This window comes from Habropoda laboriosa, unplaced genomic scaffold (assembly GCF_001263275.1).
Source record: "Habropoda laboriosa isolate 0110345459 unplaced genomic scaffold, ASM126327v1 scaffold648, whole genome shotgun sequence".
NCBI classification, from domain to species: Eukaryota; Metazoa; Arthropoda; class Insecta; order Hymenoptera; family Apidae; genus Habropoda; species Habropoda laboriosa.
This window is the reverse complement of record NW_017100857.1, coordinates 1,521,759-1,538,198: the sequence shown is the minus strand read 5'-3', so window position 1 is coordinate 1,538,198 and position 16,440 is coordinate 1,521,759. Positions and strand designations below refer to the sequence as shown.

At 45.7% G+C, this 16,440-nt stretch overlaps 1 protein-coding gene across 1 annotated transcript; it reads left to right on the top strand.

Moving 5' to 3' along the window:
- Positions 1-3,806: 3,806 nt before the first annotated feature.
- On the top strand, positions 3,807-16,096 carry LOC108577380 (regulator of G-protein signaling 17). Its single transcript, XM_017940520.1, has 5 exons — positions 3,807-4,220; positions 8,870-9,177; positions 10,068-10,076; positions 11,769-12,159; positions 15,860-16,096. The coding sequence occupies exons 1-5, from the start codon at positions 4,212-4,214 to the stop codon at positions 16,094-16,096; spliced, it is 954 nt and encodes a 317-aa protein (XP_017796009.1). The 5' UTR covers positions 3,807-4,211.
- Positions 16,097-16,440: the final 344 nt, after the last annotated feature.

The window sequence follows — 16,440 nt, the reverse complement described above, 5'->3', positions numbered from 1 at the left end:
AAGGCGCCAAATTTCACCATTCAAATTCGGAGAATTCTCTTCCTTTATTTAAATACCGTATTGAACTTTGTAAAATTGTTTTTAAATATTCGCTGGAGAACGGACGCCTCGTAGAAGATAAAAGAAAAAAAAGAAACGTCAAAGTTGATGGTTATTTATAGAAATACGTGGGGTGTGAAATTTTCCTCGCCGGAAAGCTCATTTCGGAGGAATGCAAGCGCAACAGCGATAAGACTAAGCCGACTAAGCTCAAAGTACACTTGGCCGACGTCAAAGCTCGACGTCATCCCGTGGTGGCACGTGGTACGCGTCATCGCTTATTATTCTCACGCTGATCACACGCGTATTGTTGCGCGCGAGAGCCACGCGAGGAACGGCACCTGTTACAGCCATTGTAGTGCACCACACTTCGGTGGCAACCTGTAAACACTCTATTAATATTCATAATCATTAAAGAAGAGAAGAACGAAAAAAGAACTTTTTCATACCTTGACACTTTGCATATTAAAAGCACGCATGACATTATGGCATTACAACTTCCTGCGATTAAACGTTACTGAAACTTCTCGTGTACACGGTTTTCACATACACCGGGTGGCCCTTAAGTGACCTTCCCCGTTTCGACGAATAAATCTCGGAATTTTTGTTAAAAGCTTAAGCTGAACGAGAAACCTCGTTCTCGACCTCCTTCAAACTTCTACGAACCTGACAAACGAAAACTACTTGCAAAATGAATGTTGCACGAACCCTACGAAGAAATAAAAAAAGTTAGAAAAATTTTTGAAAAAGTCACTTGTTTTCAATCTCCGGGACACCTGTCAACCTTCAAACTTCCACAAACACGTCCAAACAACGGCAAAATAACCTGGCGTGAAAATATTTCAGAACTCAATAGAGAATCGACTCAATTTCCACGCGTTTCCTCGTCGACACTGTCTCCTCCCTCTCCCGTCACAAACCAACCCGGTGAAACCACGGAATCCCTTCGAGCCGACGAGGACAGACAATTGAGCGTGGACGATAGAGCGGGTCGTTGCACGCAGGATCGCGAGCATGAACCCTACGTCCGGGCTGCGTCGGCGTCGGCGTTTTACGGCGTGGCGGTGGCGCGGCAGCTAGGTTCGCGTCGCGGCGCCTCGCGCTCAGCGTCGCTGGGACCGTCGACGGCGGAGGCACACGACAGTGGTGGCCAACGCATCGCGCGACCGCGTAAATCCGCCATATTGGCCGCGAGGAGAACAGTGTTCGAGGCGAGAGCGAGTCTGTGACCCGCGTTCTTCCTCTCTCGCGTATATCTTCACGGGGGTGAGAAAACCAGACAGAGACAGACCGTGTGTGTGTGTGCGCGCGCGCGTGTGTGTGTGTGTGGTGCTCGGTCGAGCGAAGGAGAAGAGAAGGACGAGAGGGGTCGTGCGGTGGAGGAGGAAGAAGAGGGCAATCGCGTCGAGAGATACGCCTCGAACGGTTTTCCACCACCAGTGAAACCAGGGTGAAACACGGACCTCTGAAGCACGGCGAGAGAGAGAGAGAGAGAGAAAGGGGGGGATACGAAGAAGAGCGAGAGAGAGAGAGAGAGAGAAGCTGGAAGGAAGTGTGCTCCGGTGATAGTGGCTGGGAAAGTGTCAGCGCAAAAAGTGTCCCAGTGCTTCGGGCTGGATAGGTGGCTACGAGCTACTAGTACCACCCTTGGCCTACACACCCCTTATAGCTGACTCTCTGCTTCCTTTTCATTGATGAAGAGAACGCGTAGCTATAGAAATCTCTGTGCGAAGATCGTATCGATCGCTACTCCATGAACTAGTGGACGAGAAAAAAAGTCGACCCGACTGTCAGTGCTCTGCGAGGGGAATTGCAACCAGTGCTCCTCTGTCTGTAAATCTTCGTTTCGCATCGATGAGGGAACACGAGTCGCAGAGTTCGGTGACATCGTCGTCGTCGTCGTAGGCCGCCATTCGACCAAACTTCGGATCGAACACGTCGATGTTTTCCAATGTTGAGAGAGTGAACGTTTCAACCTCGCCGGTTGAGAAGGGACAGAGAGAAACGGTGTGATATTGGAACCGATATCCCGATAACAGCAGACCCGGAGAATCTGATCGTCGAACGTTCCCTAAGCCAGTGTCCAGCGTGACACCGCCGTGGGCTCGTCTCTCCCTCTGGTCTCCACGACTTGGGCCAATCAATAATCAAGCGCACCGACTCGTTCACGCTCTGCTCTCTGCCTCCCCCTCTGCTCCCGCCTGTCAGGCCCCCAACGATCTCTCAACCCCTCCTTTTCAACCAAACTCTTTTCTCTCTCTCTGTCCGTTTCGCCCGTCAGTCTCACTTCAACATCTACCTTCAACTCGAGCCACGGATCGTCGAACGCGTGGCCCGGACGACGAGTCATCATCATCGGAACACTACTCTTCGGGCTCTCTCGAATAAAAATTCAATCGTATATACGTATATATACAACAGATGCGTTAAGAGAGAGAGAGAGAGAGAGAGAGAGACTGGCCGCCTGGTGTGTTCTGCTGCTGGCCGATGCTTTCCTCTATTTCCCTCTTCCGTCCGGATTCGACGTGTGTACACTACTACCACGTTTCACGTCGTTCCCTCGCTTCCGCTGTCGCTCTTCCTAGCTTCCTCCGCCCTTACACAGGCTACTAGACCACCACACACGCACGCACACTCGCACACACACACGTTCCCTCTCCTATATACTCTCAGCTAAACAGAGAGAGAGAGAGAGAGAGAGAAAGGTAGGTGGAAGAGCGACGACAACGACAGGAGTAGCAGCGAAGAGATCGTGACACGAGGCAGCGTCGCGACGACGACGACAACGACGTGAACATCAGAGGCGGCGGTAGCGGCGCTCTAGCTGGCTGCCGCGCCAGCGCCCTACACGCAGCCACCTTCAAACAGCCACGAAACCTATTTATACACCGTCAACGTAGCCGACGACGTAGCGAGAACAGCGCCGTGTGTCGGCCGCCCACGCGAGCAACAGCCCGATAGAGAGAACCGCGCCGCGACCACGGACCTCGTCCAACCGAGGAGCAACAGCCAGCGACGGAGAGTCGTACACCTCGTGTCTCTCCTTCGCGAAACCTTCCGTCAGATCTCTGTCGTACACTGAAATCAGGAGGAGAACAGACGAAGACCAATTTCAAAATCCATCCAATTCTATCCTACACACACACACACACACTCACTCACTCTCGTACGCACACACGGATACAGTTGGAGGGGAGAAGAAGAAGAAGGATCTCTTCTGCAGTTTATACGATAAGTGAAGTTGCTACAATCGGAGGAAAAGAAATTCACATGGATGAAGGAGAGACTGTGCGACAGAAGCCTACCAACCACCCCATATAGGGGACGCCATTGAGAGTCTATCTTTCCCTTGGCGTGTGATCGACCGTCGCGCATCCGCCTTCCCTTCTCGCGTCGTCGTGTGTCTGTGATCTGCGCGCTCACGGCTCCTCACTTACCCAGCTCCGCCGTTTTGCTGGACGGGGTTGGCCGCCGCTCGCGGTGTGTCCCCGTTCGTGTCGTTGAACGTGGTTGTCCTCCTATCGCGGTGGAGAGGACTGGGAGGAGGCTCCTGTGTTGTCGTGCAGGCGGGAAATGGCCGATGGTGTCCTGTTGTTATAATGCGCGAGGACGATACGTCGCTGGTTGGACCGAGGTGTGCCGATACGTGGGATCGTTGCTGCCCGATCATCGTCGCCGTCGACAGATCAGCCCGACAGGGTTACGAGAGTATCAGAGGAGGCGAGAGAAGTGTTGCCTCGTAGCCTGAACGGCGTGTGTGTGTGTGTTTCTCTTCTGTTTTCTTTTCCGGTGTCGCCGTGCGTGTGTCTGTCGTCGGTGTGTGCCACGCTGTGTCTAAGCGCGCACCGCTTATGTGTCCGTCCGTGTGAGGTGGAGAGATAGGAAAAGAGTGGACAAAGGCTGGCTGGTATTGCTGTTTATCCAGGAGGAAAGAGAGGAGAGCGTGCTGGGGAAGCATGCAGGGTTCGGGCGAGGCCCGGAGAGGCCTTAGTCCCGCGGCCGGACCAGGATAAGGGAATCGGGAACAGACGAAGAGGGATCGGCTCCGTGCGAGCAAACGCGGAGAGAGGAGATAACCGAGTTGGGATCTAGGGCGGTAGGAGGATCGTCCTTGGGCTGAGATCGCAGGAAACGCGGGAAGCGAGCTGGACTCGCTTTCGGGCGCATGGAACATGATAGAGGTGAGGCGATGCGATATCGATTGAGCCATGTCGATGGCTGAGACGCGCGCGAGAGAGAGAGAGGGAGAGAAGTCTCTTTCTGGGCGGTTTTTCGGATGGTTTGTCGAAGACGAGTTTGGGAATACGATGATTCAGGGTGGTTCGGCGATGAGTAGAACGGTTTAGGGAGGTTGAATCTCTGGGTTTACTGGGTGGACGATGTTGAAGAATAAATGGGCGATGTCGAGCAGGGTGGATTTGAGTTGGCTAGGTTCTGTCGAGCCTGTTGATTCATGTAGAATGAATCGTTGCTGAAAAATGTTGAGGAACAAATGGGTGATGTTGAACAGAGGGAGGATTTGAGTTAGCTAGGTTGTGCCGAGCCTGTTGATTCAACTAGAGAAATGTTGAGGAACGAATGGACAGAAGAGGATTTTAGTTAGCTAGATAGTGACGAGCCTGTTGATTCGCCTAGACTGAATCGTTGCTAAAAAATGTCGAGGAACAAATATTGGAGAAGAAGCGGACGAAGTTGAGAGGACGATTTGAGTTAGCTAGGTTGTGTCGAGCCTGTTGATTCAACTAGAGAAATGTTAAGGGGCGAATGGACGATGTTGAGAGGGAGATTTGAGTTAGCTGGGTTCTGTCGATTCACCTAAACTAAATCGTTGCTGAAAAATGTTGAGGAACAAATGGACGACGTTCGGCAGAGTGTTGCGAGCTAGATTCTATCAAGCCTGTGGATCCAACTAGGTGAATTCACCGTGGATCCGCTAGAAAGCATTGATATGCTTGAGAGAGATTGCTTGAGAATAGAACGCATTGAAGCATTCGCGTTCTTCGTGAATCGAACTGACTTGCATTTTCCAGAGCATAATTAGACCAGTTAACACCGATTCATTTCGAATCGAGGCAAATTTGTTTAGAGAACTAGAATCTAATCCGACGATACAAAGAAAACCTGCAAGTATCGGATATTCCTTAAATCCTTGTTCTCCCGTTGAACACGTTTCACCGAATTCCCCTCGAATTTCTCCAAGATCGCAAGCCAGACGAAAGAACTGCTTCCTTGACCGGCGTGATACGAATTTAGGGTACCGCATTCCTCATGCCGTACACGTGCTTCCCAATAGAGCAACGCGTCGATCCTCCGGCACATTGACGTCGATAACGAGCGTTTCGACGTTTCCAGTCACCGACACTCGATGATGATACGTGCATCAACAAGTGTCTGAGCTTGTTGCATCGGGTGGATGCATTCTAGACGACTCCCTAAAGATTCCTCTTCTGTGAAACTGGCAATAACCACGTCCGGGGGTGGATGCTGCGTTTAAAAATACGTTGGAAGATGTAATCTTAGAGAAAAAGCTCCTTTTTTCTTTTTTCGAAAACAGACGTTTCTTGAATCGAGAATGTTTTCGTATCTTTCCGAGCACGTAAACATTGTGCGAATGCACTTTTGGGCAGCGTTCCAATAAGTCCGCACCGGTGATCCCTTGGTCATCTTGCATCTGTATCGCGATTTTCCGCGTTGCTCGGATATCCGTAAATATTAGATCTCCGCACTTTTTAATCAATCTTTCAATTAAAAGCGTAACATAGCTCGCAAGCGAAACGGGTAGCAGGCGCGCGGAGAGAGAGGAAAAGGGTTCAAGTGACATTTGTTTAAAACTACACAAGAGTCCCTTTCGCGTATTTTCGCTTCAATTGTTTCACCGGAAATTCGCGTACTTTGTTCTTTAACGACTCCCGAAGAAAAAAGGAAAATCCAATGACCTATTTCTATAAATTCCGACTGAATATCGTTACACACGCCCGCGGATTATGAAAGCCAAACACACCAAATAAAGCAAACAGTCGTTTCATTCGAGGCTGGAATGTTTGCAAAAAAGAAACTACGTCGCAGTTTGTTTAAACTCTCTATAATGCAGTTGATTAAACAGCGGAATATTTCGGAAAATGTGTCTCTCTTTACTTTTTAAACGACACAATTTCCAGGAAAAGTGACTCTCTTTTTTAAGTTTTCCAGAGCGACGGTGAATTAAAGTTTCTTCTTTCACACACGCTAAAATGAGAATTTGTTCGCGAAGCAACTTCGATTTTCGCCCCACCAGTTCCGCCTCGCCCCGCCATCGACCAATGTAAAATCATGATTCCCGAGCCGTGGCAATGAACCGGCATGGTTCTCGTCGCCAAAACGCTTCGCTCTTCCATCTTTCGTCCACGCACACGCGGCGCACGAAGGCCTGATGTTTATCAATCGCTGCTGCCCACAGCCCGTATTAGCGACTCTCGTGCTCGCTCGTTATCGTGGCGAAGCCGCTCGCGGAGCGGATCATCGATATACAACGCCGCGTAAAAATAAAGCGGACAGAGAAGAGAGAGAGAGAGACGGGTCGTGCATGCGCGCGATTGTGACCATTCTCGAGAGTCGATCCACGAGGTTCTCGACTAGCAGGGGTGTTCGATTGATTCCTGAAATTTAGAACGTCTTACGTAGCTTCCGAGGATTTTTCGCAAAGATCGCTTCTCTCGAGGAACTTGTTTTTTTAGAAAATCTTCTGAGATTCCACAATTCTTGGAATTCTTAGGAAGTTTCCGAGGGCTTGAAGAATTTCTGGAGCAGTTTTGAAAAGTTGTTCAGCCGAATTTTTTAATTTTCCAGATTTCTCTGAGATGCCAGTGTTCAAACTAAATTTGAAAGCTGAAAAGAAGACATTCTCGTGAGAGTTTTCTGAGATTCCTCAATTTTCAAGCATTCAAGTTTATGTAATTTTCAAAACTCTCAGGCTTGGAGTGTTTAAAAAAATTTCGAAAGCTGAAAATAAACGCGGAAAGCGGAAAATTGATCCCCCGAGGCATCTTTGTCAAATTTGTTCAATTTGAAAAGTTCTCACGGCTTGGAATATTTCGAAAAATTTCGAAAGCCGAAAATAGGTGTAATAAGACACGGTTCCGGTGAGAATTTTCGATAGTACAGTATGGATCGATGGATGCAGCTGAGCGTACGACAATCGTATCCAAACAAATTGGCCGGCTTTTGAGAGCTTATGTGTCAATTACCGTACGGTCAGCTTGTTTCAATTAAAGCTTAACGACTTTATCGTGCTTCCGCGTACGAACTGACTGTGATGTTTTCCAAGTGTTCGAATGAACACTCGTAAAGCGAGAAAGGGAGGGAAAAGTGTAGGAGAGAGGGTAGATTCAGTTTGCCACGATAAATCGGTCCGTGGCCCAATTTTTCTTCTTTTTTTTTTCTCTCTCTTCTTTCTGACTAAAAACCATCCCCGATCCGTGGAAATTGACCTCTCTTTAGTCACTTCGATTCACCGCTTCAATAGACGCGAATATCAGAGCGAATCACGTGGACGCTTTTATACCTGATAGCAATCAATTTCACCGTTTCAATGATTTCAGTATTTGCAAAGTTTCTATGAAACTTTCTATTGTCAAAGGAGCTTCTGTAATTGGAAGATTTTTTTCTTCGTTGAGAGCTCGATTTGCAACAGGAAGAAATTTACACGTTGCTTATTTTCCATATACCAACGATCCCACGTTCTGTTGTAATTAACACGTGCTCGAATCTGGATGTTCGTTCCATTTCGACGATGGAAATCCCTACGTTCGCCAATTCCTACCTTTCCTAATCGTATTCCCCTAATCAAAACCCTCCGGAGGGTGGGTAGTCACGCTCCAGTGAGACTTATGCAATAACCATAATTCAGGAAGTGATTTCCAGTTGTCACTTACAAGCTTACGTAGAATTTCCAGATATCCAATCGCCCTAAAAATCTCCACAATTATTCACGCTACTTTTCTTCTCTCCCCATTGTCGAGTGCCTTTGCTAAAAATATTACCGAAATCCCCTGCTTCCACTTCCCTCGCGAGAAAGAGAGGAAAAGGAATCCATTACGGATCGGCAACAACGTCTCCTCCACAGTTCCGAAATTCTTCCTCTACAAAAGCACTTCTCCAATCTTTCTCTAAAAAAGAAATTACCGTGAAAAGTTCCAACAGCATGTTGCAAAATTAATTCCGACACTGTCGTTGCCTCCATTTTCAAAGCTCCGTTCTCAAAACCTTTCCTCCACAAAAATTACCAAAGTTCCAAGAGTGCGTTGCAAGATCAATTCCAACACTGTCGTTGCCTCCATTTTCAAAGCTTCATCCTCAAAACCTTTCCTCCGCAAAAATACCTACCCAAACTTTCCTTCGAAAAAAGAAATGATCAAAGTTCCAAGTGCGCATTTTAAAATGAATTCCAACCCTGTCATTGCCTCCATTTACAGTGCTCCATTCCTGAAATCTTTCGTACACAAAAGTACCTTCCTAATCTTCCTCAAAAAAGAAAAAAAAATGACCAAAGTTCCAAGAGTGTTAAATTCCATTGCAAAATCAATTTTAGTACTGTCATTGCCTCCATTTCCAAAGCTCCATGCTGAAAACCTTTCCTCCACAAAAGTACCCTCTCCATCTTCTCCAAAAAGGAGAAAGAAAAGAGAAGAAACGCAAACGTTCCACTTGCACCGCGAAATCGGCCAAGAGGCAAGAAGGTTAAGGTCGCGTCGCAGCAAGTGTCGATCAGCGACGCGTACTCCGGTTGTGCCGCTTATTTTTAGCGAACCGACGCTCGGGAAGGCCGGCTGACCAGACCAGATATCATTTGCAGATGTCGAGCGGAATCGGTGCAACTGCAATGGGGATCGGCGTTAGTCACGGGACAGGGGGTGGCGAGGGTGTCGCTGGTGGGTGTCGGCTACGCGCGCAGAGCCAAGGCCAGGCGAGTGGCTCGTCCAGCAACACGCAGCAGTCCTCGCAGCAGCAGCAACAGCAGCAACAGCAGCTCCAGCAGCAGCAACAACAGCCACCCTCCTCGCAGCAGGCACAGCAGCAACAGCAACGACAGCCATCTGGGATCATGGGTCGCTCGAAGAAGGACAACTGTTGCCTTTGCTGGTGCTGTTGCTGTAGTTGCTCGTGGTATTACCGTTCCTGCCTATATATTCATCTTTGATCGCATTGGTTTGACGAAGTTTCTGAACGTTTCAACTGGTTTGACACTAGTCGCAATATAACAATTCCAAGTTTGAACAAGAAAAGTACAGCTGTTTGGGTTAGCTTGACGCAGTTTGACTTCTAATTTCCAATCTATATCCTCTCGATAAATTATTCATCTCACATCTCGCCGCTCGATCGTTCAGTCAAATAGGTTAACCTCGCCTTTACACCCGCGCAAACTGCCCAAGAAAGACGTTGTTATTATTCTTAATTGTGGGAACAGAAATAGCGGCAAAGTATCTAATTAAAATTCTGTTCCATTTTTTTTAATTGCACACTCGAGAGATTGAATCCGCGTATCCAGTCACGGTATACACAGGGAAGAGAATTCAACTTCAAACAGAAGCTTCATAAATTTCGTCCCAATTGACAATCGACACTCAGAACGTATCGACAAACCCTTCCGTTTCTTCGGCCGCGACCTATACACACACGTTCTGAGTATTAATAGCTCGAATTATCAGAGACAATGAACGAACCTCGCCGCAGATGAGAAAAGAGAGGTAACCGTTTTTTGCCTCCACTTGAAACGTATAGCCTGCACCTCGAATGTGGCACGGATCGAACGAACGCGCGTCCATCGTGGAAAAAGAAGGGACACGCGCGCGACAATCGATCCTCGAAACCGTCCGCCGATAACTCGGTATATCCTGCCGCGTGACAAGCCATTATCACCGCGTTTCGTAATATAATCGTTAACGAAACGATGTCAGTCCATTGTCTTTGAAACGGAGCTACGACCTATTTACCGCGCGAACAGACCCTGCCCCACGTATGTACGATCTTTCTCTGTTTCATGCCGCGCGCAGGAATAAATGGTAAGCAGGCCAGAGCTGCGCTCTCGTTTTTTTTTTCTTCTTCTTCACCCCCCTCTCTCGCGAGTGTCCTGTGAATTTCGAACGAGCTGGCACAATTCGGAGCTCGTGCATTAGAAAACGAGACTGTCCGACGGTGGATTTTCAGGCTCGTTTCGAAAATGGCCCGGAATTCCCGCGGACGTTTTCAGATTGCTCGTTGAGAGACATGACGTTTTTCCAGGTTCGAGCTCTGAATTCTCTTTTTCTCCTCGCGCCTAATGTAGGACGGTTTTCTCAAGACAGTTTAATCGTGACTTTGGGGTTTTACGTTCGCGATGGATCTCGGCTCACCGAGAGATATTTGTGGTGAAAATAGTTTACACACAGTGGTGTGTGAGAAATAGGTAATTAATACAGCACGTGACAAAAATTTCTTAATAACTTGTTCCGATGGAGTGGAAGATGGAAAATTTTTTAAATTCAAACGGAACACTTGTGCAATCTGAATCCAGAAATTTTTGTCGCAGATTTTAGCAAATTTTCTTGAAACAGACAAACAGACACAGGAAATACCTATTTAAAATTCACAAGAACATCACCTCATTTTCTCTCACAATTCTCCGCTTGAACATTGCTAGCGTCATAACTAAAAAAAAATTAAATTTCCCAGAAAGAGCAGCACAAAAATGTATCATACAATTGGATACTCGTGGTATAATCAGAAAATTCCTAAAAAAATATATCGCACACCCACGAAGACAGCTCGTGCGAGAAAGTTGAAATTAAAATTTATTTAGTTATGTCACCAGCGAACACCGAGCAGCGAAATGAAAACCGTCCCGTTTCACCCTCTCCACGCGAAACAAACAACTCGTAACAATATTCCCCACGCACGGAAACCGCGCCACAGACGCAATATCCTGCAGCAGACATTCGTACACAGAATAAGCAAACGTCCGTGGGTTGGTTTCGAGCGTTGGTCGAATTTTCCCGAGGATAGAGACGGTCCCAGCCAGGCGATAACCGCCCCTCGGTCGATAGATTAGGCTAGCAGTGACACGAAAACCCCCGTCGGATGTGTAACACGTGTCCACCCCGGAAATCTGGCCTGGATGGGAGAACATTTTTCCAACTGGGTCTATCTGCTTGTTTATCCTCTAACCGTAGTCTCCGAGAGCGTTATTGTCGCTGACTGGGACGAAACGCTTCGGGAATAATAGAGCTCGTTCTGTGACGCGCGGAGAAACACCGACTGTTTCCCTCAGTTTCGCCTTCCCTCAATTTTCTTTCTCTCCTCTTTCATCATTTTTCATTCGCAAATCAAAAGTTTCTAAACTTCGCGAAGTAGCTTCAGTGATAATGTGAAGTTTCCTGTTGCGCCAAGAAAAATTACATGGCAAACGTGGATCATTAGGATCAAGAAGGAAATGAAATTCTGGTGGTAATTGATCAATATCTTCTCTTGAAAAATAAATCTATCTTTCCTGTAGAAAAAATTGTAAAATCGAAAATTCCCACGAAATACGTTATCACACTTGACAAAATAAATCCCAAACTAAACCACGAACAACACAAGAGAGTTTCTCTCTACGATCCATTTCAACCTCCGTCGAATTCATCTTCATTAGCATTTCCCCCGAAATCAGTCGAACCGCAGAAAAACAGCGATCGGAAGGGGGAGAACTAAAAAGTATCGTAAAACGAAATTGGCAGTTTGGCGGCGGTTGGCGGCAACTCGGCGGGCGCAGGAGGCGCAGGAGAGCAAGGGAAGAAGAAGGGTAACGCGGGCGTGGGCAGCGAGCACTCAAGCATCGTCGGCGACGAACTGTCCGTAGCGGGGAACGGATTCGACGGTCTCGACGGCCTCGACGTGGAGTGCAGCCTGGATGAGATCAGGTCGTGGGGCTCGTCCTTCGACAAGCTGATAAGGAGCCCCGCGGGTCGTTACTTCTTCAGGCAGTTCCTCCTCAGCGAGTACAGCGACGAGAACATCGCGTTCTGGATGGCCTGCGAGCAGCTCAAACGCGAGACCAACCCCGAGGAGATCGAGAAGATGGCGCGCTACATCTACGAGCGTTACATATCCATATCCTCGAAGAAGGAGGTGAGTCTTTGCCTTACAAGGAGACGGCACGGTCGACGGGAAACGGATTTTCCTGAAACTTGCATTATTTGAAGATGTCGTCTCCAAATTTAATTTGGCAAAGCAGTAGCTCGCGCTTCTCAATATTTACCGAGAAAATTGCAATTGAAAATCGCTTTATAAGGAGTTTGTGCTCGCGAATGAACCGCAAGCCTAGTAGCCAAGGACGCACGTACTGATTACCAGTATTTCACGCTACGTCCTCTTTTACTTTTACTTTTTAAACTGTTTATTTATAGCATAAGAAAATATTTTGTCAATACATAACTGTAAATAAACAAATAGTTCGATTTGCTTAACTGTTCTATAGACTTATATAGTAAGGCACTTGTTCAGTTTTCCAGTTGCGGCTTTGGTATCACGATTTGGTATTACGCTTACATTTACGCTTACTTTTAGTTTGTTCGACTTAATGTGGATATGTTTTATTGCTCCCCAAAAGGCCAAATAAAAATGGAGCTGTCGTTGCTCGGCGTTTCTTACGCTACGTCCTCGGCTACTAGGCTTGTTGTTCACTCGATTTTCAATTGCAATTTTCTCGGTAAATATTGAGAAGCGCGAGCTACTGCTTTGCCAAATTAAATTTGGAGACGACATCTTCAAATACTGCAAGTTTCAGGAAAATCCGTTTCCCGTCGACCGTGCCGTCTCCTTGTTAGATTTAGTGTGAAGATGGTACACAGGATAATTCGCCTAACTTGATAACTTTCACTGTTAGCCGTAAGAAAAAGTGCACGAGGCAAAAGTTGCACGACGAAAAGTGCGATAAGTTTTTTTTTTTTTTTAACGGAACATCCTGTATTTTTGTACAGAAGTCGAAAGAGCATTAAAAATTGAGCAAATAAGTGTTAGGTTATAATAGGTTTAAAGTGGATATTTATTGAGATATGTGCAATTAAAGTTTATTGCGAAAGGCGTTTGAATTGTTAGTAGCGCGCAGAACAATTCCGGTGCGAATATTTCAGTAAATATCCACTTTAGACCGATTACACCTTCGTACTTATTTTCTCAGTTTTTAATGCACTTTTAATTTCCGTAGAGAAATATAGGTTTCTCCGTTAAAAACAGTCAAGGTGGCCTTCGGAACTTTATGCGTAAACAATGCAGAAAAGAGGTAATCTTGCTGTCTCGTACAGATAATAGTTTACGAATAATTTCAAGCAGCCAAGTTAGGCGAATCACCCTGTATACATACATTTTTATACAAAATCTTATTTAAAAAAGTAAAATATTTCATTCCTAATTTCGAGGGCTGTTTTCGTCCTTTCAATGATTTTTGTTAAAAAAAAAAATACGGGTCGAATATCTTTTCGAGAACAACAGCCCACGTAAATTTGATCAAACTCACTGTACGAGGGTTCGTCAACCTCCTTTGTAAGGCGGCATTTAAAACTTTTATTACACAAAGTCGGGTAAGAGGGGCAAAATGTTCCGACTAATATAAATAACTCGACGACCATAAAAATTCCATCACGGAGCTAGATAGTACGCATATTAATCTTCCAATCAACAGAAGCTTGCCGCTTCCCTAAGTACGTTTTATTATTACATTTACATTAAGATTCCCATTAAGATATCTACACACGACCGCCGCGATAAGTAAATTCTTCAATTAATAAAGGTAGAAAGAGATTGGAAGAACGTCTCGTTCGATAGAATTTCGTTCCTGTTTTCGAGGGATGATAAAATTTAATATACCAGAGTGGTTGTAGAATTTTCATATCTGAGACGCCTGCTGTTCTCCTCGAGGCAGGTTCGCATTTGTTCAACAGCCGTAGTTAAACTTCCTCTCTCTTACAATAACGTGTTTGTTTTCGATGAAAGAACCGAGTAGCCATCTGTTGCCCACAGAACACAGCGGTTAGGCGGTCGCGTAATCTCTAATCGGCCGAATGCTGTGAGAAATCCTACGTCCCAATCGCCACCGTCCTTATCGTCTCTTCTATCGCCGCTCAAACATCCGCGCAGCTTGACCTTGGGAAACTAATCGTAGGAGGCTGTGGAAGCGATGTAACGAGGTCGTAAAATCGGTCGGGCGTTAAAATACGCGTAATCTAACCGCCGAAAAAGCAGATCGAGGAAGATAAGGAGCTTGGGGATCGTTTAGGGTCGCTGAAAAAAAATTATCTCGCGCCTTAGTATCTTATCTCTGCTTCGTGTCGATCCACTTGTCCGACCGATTTTACGATCTCGCTGTATTTCTTACACAGGCTATACCATTCTAACCCCTGTTGCATATTTATTTTGCGACAAAGATGATGAGATTTAAATATCGAAGCTCCGCAAATCTGAATAAAGGTATTTCTTACACAGGCTATACCATTCTAACCCCTGTTGCATATTTATTTTGCGACAAAGATGATAAGATTTAAATATTGAAGCTCCGCAAATCTGAATAAAGATCGAAGTGAAGTCACTACGTTTCATAAATTTTTATTTCTTCCACCGACTATACCATTCCAACCCCTACTATACAATTATTTTTCAACAAAAATGACGATAATTAACCCTCAAATGTCGAAGCTCCGCAAATCTGAATAAAGATCGAAGTGAAGTCACTACGTTTCATAAATTTTTATTTCTTCCACCGACTATACCATTCCAACCCCTACTATACAATTATTTTTCAACAAAAATGACGATAATTAACCCTCAAATGTCGAAGCTCCGCAAATCTGAATAAAGATCGAAGTGAAGTCACTACGTTTCATAAATTTTTATTTCTTCCACCGACTATACCATTCCAACCCCTACTATACAATTATTTTTCAACAAAAATGACGATAATTAACCCTCAAATGTCGAAGCTCCGCAAATCTGAATAAAGATCGAAGTGAAGTCACTACGTTTCATAAATTTTTATTTCTTCCACCGACTATACCATTCCAACCCCTACTATACAATTATTTTTCAACAAAAATGACGATAATTAACCCTCAAATGTCGAAGCTCCGCAAATCTGAATAAAGATCGAAGTGAAGTCACTACGTTTCATAAATTTTTATTTCTTCCACCGACTATACCATTCCAACCCCTACTATACAATTATTTTTCAACAAAAATGACGATAATTAACCCTCAAATGTCGAAGCTCCGCAAATCTGAATAAAGATCGAAGTGAAGTCACTACGTTTCATAAATTTTTATTTCTTCCACCGACTATACCATTCCAACCCCTACTATACAATTATTTTTCAACAAAAATGACGATAATTAACCCCCAAATTTCGGAGCTCCGCAAATCTGAATAAAGATCGAAGTGAAGTCACTACGTTTCATAAATTTTTATTTCTTCCACCGACTATACCATTCCAACCCCTACTATACAATTATTTTTCAACAAAAATGACGATAATTAACCCCCAAATGTCGGAGCTCCGCAAATCTGAATAAAGATCGAAGTGCAGTCCCAAAATTTCTGAACTTTCTAAATAAACCCAAAATATTAACACTAAAAATACAATCACAAAGGAACTATACCAAACGTAACCTCAAATAAAAATTGACAAACAGTAGAATTAACCTTTGAATATCGAAACATAACCCATAAAAATCGACAAACAGTAGAAAGTAGATCCATCTATATGCTAAAGTGTTAATCTAAAAATTTATTCGTCCGACTATACCAACAGCGCTTCTACCTACAAAATCCTACTTTCAGGTGAGCCTGGACTCGCAAGTGCGCGAAATAGTGAACCGCAACATGGTGAAGCCTACGCCGCACACCTTCGACGAGGCCCAGCTACAGATCTACACTCTGATGCACCGTGATTCGTATCCGCGTTTCGTGAACAGCGAGATCTATCGACGGGTGGCGAGCCTTGGCTGCGGTATACAACCTGGTAACAACCAAGAGCACACCGCGGTCAAGCCGAAGGGTAAGAAGGGTACGACGTAATCGTTCAGTCGACGAGCAAACCAAAAAATACGAGGTGGCAGCGGACCAACAGCCTCCGTCTCTCAGCGGATCGCCCGAATCGCGGACGTCCGGGCGCCGCGACGCTGTCAACGCTGGCCGATGACGACGATGAGAAGATCGAGGGACATCGGCGTGGATCACACACAGGAGGAAACAACACTGCTCTGAGGTGTCGTGACCTCGTGCGTAAATAGAAAAGAAAAAAAAAAAAAATGAGAAAGAAGATCGAGATCTCGAAGCGTAGAGATCACGATCGGATTCATTTCGAAGGCAAGAGAGTATAGTTTCTCGAAGCGAAACTCGCGCGACTCGCTCTTCCACGC